The 9,577-nt window shown below is 38.8% G+C and overlaps 1 protein-coding gene across 2 annotated transcripts in view; it reads left to right on the top strand.

Annotated features, from left to right (window-relative positions):
* The first annotated feature begins 1,179 nt into the window (after window positions 1-1,179).
* The window catches only part of LOC149552179 (uncharacterized), a 119,271-nt gene continuing 110,873 nt past the window's right edge, over window positions 1,180-9,577 (top strand). The window contains exon 1 of one of the 2 annotated variants that reach the window (XM_089787684.1): window positions 1,180-1,903. In XM_089787684.1, coding sequence (XP_089643810.1) covers window positions 1,545-1,903 — 359 coding nt within the window. In that variant the 5' untranslated portion in view covers window positions 1,180-1,544. The remainder of the gene's footprint in view (window positions 1,904-9,577) is intronic. The other variant, XM_089787685.1, reaches the window with a different exon arrangement.

Below are 9,577 nucleotides of genomic sequence, written 5' to 3'. Positions count from 1 at the left end.
AGGCGTTTCACTATCAAAAAGCCATCCAGATCGATTCCCGCTCTTCTGAGTGCCGAGTGTAGTGCATGTGACAACTGATTTTGAATAAGAAGTAAGAATTTGGAGGGAGCCACCCCCACCCACAACTTTACTTCAAATCATTTATTGATAGCGCATCTATGAACCTTGTCAGATCCCCTCCTATGTCAGGATTACTATTGGAGGTTGTAGATCATGTTTACAACTGGTGATTATGAGGGCAGATTGGGGAGTAATGAAGTGTGGGAGCTTAGCTGATGAAGAACACCATTTCTGAAGGGAAAGCAATTTTAATCTGTGGTATCTATTTGGCTTTGGGGAGAAGACCAAATGGCCGCATGAACATAAGATGAGTTGAGTTTAATTTGTCTGAAAATTTGCAATTGCTTGTGTGAGCTCTTGTAAGAGTTTTTAGTTGAATTGGGCAAAGGGAATCCAATTGTGCGTGATGCAGAATAGAACAACCTTTTAAGCTAGCAATAATTCTAGGAATACATTAGAGACACGTGTTTGTCCCATCGCTTTCATTGGGAAGAACTTATAGATAAGTGGAGAGGTGGAGAGTTGACAATCAAGAAGTTTCCAGAGAACTCAAGGAAAAGCAATCTTATTTTATTGTTTTAATTTTTGTATTTTTTCAAGAAAAAAATGATTAAACCTAGCTAAATGGGAAGTGGCGAATAGGAAAAAGAGAAAAATAGTTAGAAATAGATTTTAAAAATAAAAGAACTTAAAACTTTAAAACTGTAATATTTGTTATGACATAAATTAATTAGTATTGTGCAACTGAAAACATTAGTTCCTTGCTTATATATAGGCAGGGACTAAAAATCTAATTTGCTATCAGTTGATTGCTTAATCATTGTTTAAAGACCATTGCCTCTATAATAGTTTCCTACCTCAGAAGTATGTAATAAGCACTCCACTTTTGACCTTTAAACACTTTAAAATCTTGGTTTAAAAGTTTGATTTAACCTTTAAACACTTTAAAATCTTGGTTTAAAAGTTTGAATCAACCTCATTGTTATATATTATTCCTAAATCTATATCTGGATTAAACAATCTATTTTTTAATATCATAATTGAAACTTTAATGAACAAAACCATTACATCTCTAATTTGATGAAAATATAAATTCGACCATTCCGAGGGTGTCCTTGGCATCTCTAGCGGAGGGGCATTTGTTGAAATAAATAGCACGCATATGTGAGTTCAAACCCCAAAATCGATGGAAAACAAACTTTTATGGTGAGTGTGGAGGCGCCAGCATTGAAAAGAGCGGGTGCGAATTCATTACCTGGGAGAGTGGCATTCAAGGAGGAGCTTGTGCTGTTGTTCCCAAAGGAAGAACTCAGTGCATTATCCATGTGACCGAAGGCGAAAAGCCGCCTCCGCCACTAACCTAACGGCAACTTCTCCGATTCTTGGCGTCTGATCTGCTTGAGTGATTCTCCACACCGGTTTGGCCACAATTCTGGAATGCAAAATAACTGGACAATATAATTTGTAATCAGGATTAGGAGAAGATGGTTTCGGATTCCGAAATAGCAGAGCGGCTCAAGGAAATTCTGAACACAGCAGATTTGACAACCACCACAACTGCTATCATTCGTCGCAGGCTTCAAGATGAACTGCATATTGATTTGTCCAACAAAAAAGCCTTCATTAGAGAGCAAGTTGACCTCTATTTGCTCCACCAACAGCAGCAACAAGAACATAGCAACAATGAAGTAAAGGAAGAAGAAGATAACAACAATGAAGTAAGACAAGAAGAAGAAGAGGCTGAGCGGTCCTCTGAACAAGAAGAGGACGACCGGGGAGAAGATGGGGATGACGAAGAAGAGGAGGAGGATGAAGACAATGACAAGATACGCAAGAAAAAAGGGTACCCATTTTCGCCCCCACCTTTTTTTCTCATTTCGCATGCTATTGTAGATAAAATGGGATGGTTTTTGCAAAAGCAATCGATGAAATCGAACCTTTTTCGGGCATTCAAATGCAGGATAATTGTCGGAATTAGGGCTACATTTGTATGTTTCCATCAAGTCACCAAGTGATGGGGTTCTTCTCGGTGAATAAAATGCATCTCTTTTGTGAACAACACGAGGCTGCTTAAGAACCAGTGGTGCTTATTGGAAAGCATGTCGTTGAAATTCATTTAGTACTTTTAAATAAAAAGCTTACATATTTCAGGAAAAAATGTAAAATTTCAGTTCAAAAAAATTCTCTTAACGTTTCGGATTGGAAAAATTAAATGTCGAATGTGCTTGCCTAGCAAGTCCAATCCAAATAAAAAGCTTACATATTCCAGGAAAACAATTGAACTTTTCCCTTCGTAAAGAAAAATCTCTCTTAACGTTTATTGGAAAAATTAAATGTCGAATGTGCTTGCGTAGCAAGTCCAATCCAAGCCGATGATGCAAATTTACTAACTATTGTCACATGAGGGAGCGGTTACAGGAGTCTATAGGTGTTCTAGCAACGAGTTATCGAATATTAGCGTGTTAATACTCTGAAATGGTAATCTTTTTTCGTTAGCCGATTGTAGTGTTTACCAAATTATATCCAAAGTCAGAGTTCGTACTGGAACCTAGTTTTGTGCCAATGATTGACGTGCGAAACCCAAAAGGATTCATACCTAGCTATTATATTGCCGCTTACAATTAGATATGTCGTGCCTTAATTATGCTCCGAATTATTGATATGCAAAACTCAGCTGGTTCATGCTTTTCTATGATAATGCTTCTTACAATTAGATGAATTTTGTAAATACTGCAGTTAACCTTTCTAAGCAGGATAAAGGGGTTTGTGAAAGATAATAACATGTTTCTCACGCACAGATGACATGCATTACCACTAACTGATGTTAGCATTACCACTTACTAACAACCACCGTAGAGATTTTCATCCCAACTCATATTGAATATATACAATAAGACATTTTTTAGACATTGAAAAATGATAATTTGAGAGGCCAGGATTTGTAGTTTAATGGTCTTAGAGTAATTTGTTGTTTGCGTGCCTGTCAATATGCGCTTAGAAAGTGATGGAACAGACAGTATTTGTGAGCTGTTTGTCGGTTTTGGTTAGCAAACATTGTCTAGTTTTATTATAATCACAGAAGTGGTAGCACTGAAAGCTTCCCAACAAGAAAGCAGAGAGGATTCAAGTATCATGCCCATGTGCCATATCACGTTGCAAATCCAATTTATAGTACATGGGCTGGGAATCCTGGTTAAGAAATACACCATGGCCGCAAGTGAAGGGCAACATATTCTTTCTTAGTGCTCTGACCTAGTTTCCACAGTAAGGCTATAGAGGTCTGAGTCGTTCTTGGTTTGTGACCTTTGGGTACACAACTAGTTTATATATTTATGCAGAAATTATCGGAAATAAAAGAAGCAGGAAAAGGGCCATCTACTTTTGGCCATGTGATTTGAGATACTCTCAATGGAGGACACAGACTCCGACCAGTAATCTGCGAGAAAATACTGATTGACTATAGTAGGATTATTGTTCCAACAGAATTGGTGTTGTAGAACGCTTCAATGGAAGAATCTTTGTATAAGAAATTTAGAGTATGTAAAGGAACTATCTTAGAGTGGTATTAGTTATTTCTAATCATGTGTTTGGGTTCCTTGCAAAAATTGAATCTATGTTTTAGTCATTGAAACAATTGCTTTCTTAAGCTTTGAATTTTGCTCTTAATTTTTTTAAGGTTTGGTGGGATGAAGGCTAGTGGACACGAAAAATTGATTGAAAGTGATAAAGGAGACTGAATTTGCCAGATGTGTGGTACAGTGGCAGATCATCAATGGACAATTTAGGTGGTGCTTCTCTAGGGTCTCTTGTTAAGAGTCTGCACAACCCCCATAGTGGGGTTTGTGATCCCAAATTTTTGATACGCTCAATGACAAGAAGTTTAGTGGGTGGCTACACAAAAATTGAGTGTAGGGGTTAACGGAGAATGAGTTATCAGTCATGTGTAGTGGCAGATGATCAGTGGACAATGTTCGGTGATTTACTGCAGCCCTCCTTTAAAAGCTGTGTTTAGTGTATCTATGGGTTCTGCTTTCTTGCCTAGCATGTAGATGTCTGGCTGAGCTGTTATGTAATTTAGATTTGTTCAACGAGCAATTTGTAGTGGTGTGTTGGTGGCTTGCAGTGGGTTTTTGGCAGTTTATTTTTGGCTTGTTTGAAGCTTTGACAACCCTTTGCAGTCTTATACTTGACAGCATTGGAAGCTACGACATGGTAGCTTGTTTAGGAATAATCTTGCTGGCATTTTTTGTCATTTCACCAAAGATTTGCCTATTTATGCAATTTGTGCCATTACTGATTATAGGGAACCAATGAAGTCCAAGTGCTAGTGCCACTTCGGTAGATCAATCCAATTGACACATAATAGTGAAAAGCAATTTGGATAAGTAATGGATTAGGTGGTGACAAACAATATGATCACATTAGTGAGTTTGTAGTGTCTACTGTCTAGTGCGAGTACTGTGCCTCGATGGCCACATGTCCGGGGTCTGCGTGATTGGGCGATGGTCCCTGCCCTCGAATGCTTTGGTGGAAGGCAGTTGTGCCCTGCAATACCACCATTAACACCCAAGATAGCCACCCTTACCATCAGGCCAATCTTTTGGTGTAGTGGTTGGGCCTTAGTGGTATCAGAGATGAGGTGTGATGTCACCTTTTTGGGTTAGTCAAGATTGATACTTATTTAATCAAATTTAATGTTTGTAATGATCATTTTAGTTATCAAATGATAATATTATTTGGATTTATGACCGGAAGGTATAGAGATGTTATCTAGGTTCCCTAGACACCATCTATGGACTCCCTCAAAGTTTATAGGTCCAAGCCTATTTTATGAAGATTTACGGGACGCTGACCCCCACCCTCTATTGGGATAAGTTCCATTAGATTGGATTTATACAAGCCTCTCCTTGGTAACATTGTGTGCTTACGATCACCAATCAAATAATAGTAATATTTATTATTCATAATAAAGTTATTCCCCTTATAATAATAGAAAATTATTCCAATTTTGAATGATAATTTAATTATAACTCAAGATACTAGTTTAGTTTTTATAATTATTCGCAATAATAATAAGTTCATTCTTATTATATATTAGAAATTATACTATATTAACACAAAACATTATTTTTAGTACTAATGAACTAATGCCATTTTTTCTATTTAATTTTGAATGACCCTCATGAATGATTATAGCCATCTAACTAATAACTAATTAATATATTGTTAAACAATTTACTAATTGTAATAACCCCAATAGGTTATAACTTCTTCAAACACCAAAAATCTTTATACTTCAGTTGTTTGACATTTCGTCAAACACTTTGCAAGCAAGCTTTGATACCATTGTAATGACCCTCCTCAAATCTGCTCTCAAAAAATGCTGATGAAAGCTCAAGGAATTTCATCAAACAATTCACATGCAAGGGACGTATGACTGATATAGTATTTCAGCTAGCTTCAAATGACTTTTTCTTCAATTTGCATCAATGAGAATCGTGTGCTAGAAGACTACAATGGACTACACAATGACCTAACATGAGTGTGCTACTAATTTTGACAATATTCAGTGCATATATATGATCTAAGCATGAGAAATGAACACCTACAGCCAACTGACATTTTTACAAACAGTTGGTATGCAAACTAACTAGCTGATAAATAATGATATTAAATTGCTTAAATGACACCATCAACTATTATCTTCTTAATTGCAATGAAAATTACAATGCTCATGAAATATGGCCAAGACTTTGGCATTTACATGGATTACAAAATGATAATGCTGGTATAATGCACACTTACAGCTGAAAGCTTATAACACCCTAAAAACCAATACTAACAAAAGAATTTGGTTGTAGATGGCTGTAATAATTTCCTTCTATGCTGCCCTTTCTGCTTTGCTTTTTTCAAACTGTTTTTTCGGCCTGCTTTTTTCGGTTCTGCTTTTTCGGACTGTTTTTTCGTACCCGCTTTTTCAGTCTGCTTTTTCGGTTCTGCTTTTTTCGGACTGCTTTTTCGTACTCGCTTTTTCAACCTACTTTTTCGGTTCTGCTTTTTCGGATTGCTACTATGTTGAATCTCAAGACCATATCTTTCAATGGCGTCAAGATTTTCAGCTTGAAGAGATTTTGTCTTCCAAACTATTGAGACATAATCTCCAGAAAATTTTCCAATTTCTTTGATATTTCCAAGCATACTAAAAAGAAGCTCTTCCCTTTTTTTTATAGTGTTCTCACAAGAGCTCAATCCTTCGTTTTCTCAATGTGGGATAAAACATAACTCCCTTTATGTAACTTATGTCTCCAATGTGTTATAAAATAGAGAGGACTCTTTTAATTTAAATATTTCCCACAAACTATAGTCTATGCATTAATAAAGTTAAATATTTAAATTTAACTTTATAAAATAGCTTTATCAATGCATAACAAATCTTATCAATGATGAACAAGTCTTCTTGTCGATTTTAAACAATTACTATCGACATACCGTTGCCACTGGATGTTCGCCCATGTCCAAGATGACTTACTATAAATAGTAAGTATGCCCAAAGTTGCCTCAAAACCCCTCAGAAAGACCTGCAATTGAAACTATCTAGGCCAAATGGTCTCTAAGCCCCTTTAATGTCTTGGTTAGCCTACAAGACCGTGGGGAAATAGGTTAACGACGACATCATGCTATGAATGCTAAAAAGGGGACATTATAGTCCGCCTTTCCCAAAATTGCTTGTCCCCAAGCAATGGCCGAACAACAACCCAATCAATCCACCTAGATCCCAAATGTAGTCATGAACTATACTGCTGTCAGTCAACATAGGCTCCTGCAACAACCTCTGAAAATTAACCAAGAGGAATCCATAAATGAATCGTGAATCATGGTGCAACTGAACTCCAAATCCACTACTGCCACAGTCAGGAACCCACGAGGCACAAACCCTCAAAATATTAGACCCCAAGTAGAGTAGATCACCCAAACTGTCAACATAATAAACACCATCCACACAACCCATCGTGTTATGCAGAATGCACACTCCAACTCTGCTACAATGGTGACCACTCCCACATGAAACTGCACCAAATACAGAGAATCCACACACTGTACATCTACTGCAGTTAACACAACTCTGCAGATTACCAGCCACTGTCTCAATACCATAACACCCATGCACTGCTAATGGTGAATAGTCATTACACGGTAGATAGCAAAAATGAGAGCCCAGTCCAAACCTGTCTGCCATCAACTCCTCAACACATGGATCAAAAGCAAACCAATGAACATATCCTTTAGTATATTGTCGGTAAAAAGAACCAATCTCAGTCAACAACTCACCATGAACAAGTGATACAACCCACTGTGACTGATCACCAGCTAAGTCAGGAGATGTCATAGCCAAAGGAGTACAATCAATAACAACAACCGCTGAAGCATCACTCCCAAACTCCTGCTCTAAGTCATGTATTATCAAGCTATCAACCACAGAACCTATTGCCATGTCATGCCCATCACAACTCTCATCCTGTGGCGTCAAACCGTCCCATAACTGATGACAAGCACTAGGAATCAAAGTATATCTCCATATCATCATCTCATCAACATGGTCATCAAAGGTAAATTGATGAGCATACCTCACAGTGTAATGTCGATAGAATGCGCCAATCTCAGTCAGTGGCTCAGACTGCAACCCAGATGAAACTAACTGCAATCGATCACTAACCAAGCTGGAACTAACTACTACCTCTGAAGACATCGCTAAGGGAGTAGTATCACTAGCAGGAACCATGCCAACTGCCGGATCACCAACATCACACATGATCTTTGATACAACATCTCTAGTCTCCGTGCCATCAGTACTAGAGGCCACCACCATGTTAGGCATACCACAACAATCTGCTATAGCACCCAACTCAATTGAACCTGACTCTAGTGGGAACGGAACCGATATGCCAATGTTAGTATCAAGGATGGATGCATCCCCATCTCCACTGTCTCTGACAACCTCGACCATGGACATCCTCGGATCACCAGACACCGCAGCTTGTGACTGTACAGAATCTAGTAAAGACTGCAGTCGCTCTAACTCCATGGTCACCTTAGCCAAATGAAACTGTGACTCCTCGAAAGCCAACTGTGTACTCTCAAGAATCTCAGAAGTCACCTCAAGCTGCTGAGTAAGCTCACTCACTTCATCTTCCTTGGCCAATAATGCATCGTATGCTATACTCCCCCACTCCATAAGATAATCTCTGTCGGCTACCAACTGCATATAATCCTGTCTCAGAATCTAAATAGCCTCCCATAAAGAGTGGATCTCTGTCAAGGAAAGATAACTACCTCCCTGCTCATCACTAGTAGGAGAACCCCATCCATAAACTGCTAACAACTGACGAGCAGCGTCGAAATGTTGGCAAGCGATAGAAATGTCTCGCTCACTAACTCTCAACTGACTAGACACATGATGGCACTGGCTAGACTGTCTCCTATAAACCTCCTTTGACGCACTGTCTAAAGGAGTATCCTCAAAGTTACTGGTCTCTAGAGTATTACCATCCATATCCTGCGAATCAACTCCAAAGCTCATATCAACATTAGTATCAAAAACTGTAGCATCGCTGTCCAACCCCTCCGTACTATAAGAAACTGCTGAGGAAACTAAGTCGTCAAAACTGTCCACAACATCCCCCTGGGTGTCATCTGTAATAATTAGATCCTGGGACTCTCCTGTAAACTCTGTCATCTTTGAGAAATCATCAACATGTGACCTGACTGTAAAAGAAAACTGAGTCCCTGCTATATGCGCTAACTCCCAAACTGAGCTCACCTCAAGACAAAGCTCGTCCACATGTCTCTCAGAATCCTGGAGAGCCAAGTGAATACACACCAAGGAATTTCGAGTATCCTCCAACTCATGAGAAAACCAGTCAACCTCCTCTTCCTTCTTCAATGCATCTAAATAGATCCCTGCAAGATTAAGGAGATGATTGCGATCTGAAAGTAGGTGTATGTAACTTACCTTCATTGCCTCCATGCCTTCCTTGATTTGCTGTAAGTTGTCACAAGAACCTGTTGTGACTCCTTTCTGTCTCTCCTGCAGTTGAATCATCCAAATGTGATTCTCAATCAATCCATGCATCCTGTCATGATGAGATAAAGCCGCGACAATATCCTTGTCCCCTGTCTTTAGCTGGCTTGCCAAACCAAGTGAAGAGCTACTAGCCTCTATCTCATGTGAAGAAGCGTCCAACTGTGCTTGATACTCATTTTCTGCAAAGTCCTGAATGCTCACTTTCTTATCAACTGTACTATCCTCAAACATGACAGTATCCTCAACTGCTGTAACTTCATCCAGCCCAACTGTACTGGAATCACTATTTGTGTCAATCACGCAATCCGGTGTGCCTATGATATCACCTTCTGATGCAACTGGCTCAACCTGCACAACCTTTGAAACCCCTTCTGCCTGTGAAGATGATGCAGATAAACCATTACCTGAAGATGTGCTAATGTCTCCCTGTATTGA

Source organism: Cupressus sempervirens, chromosome 6 (genome assembly GCF_028749045.1).
Source record: "Cupressus sempervirens isolate cs-2001-9-10 chromosome 6, ASM2874904v1, whole genome shotgun sequence".
Lineage (NCBI taxonomy): Eukaryota > Viridiplantae > Streptophyta > Pinopsida > Cupressales > Cupressaceae > Cupressus > Cupressus sempervirens.
The sequence above is the reverse complement of the archived record's forward strand: the minus strand, read 5'-3'. Positions and strand labels throughout refer to the sequence as shown.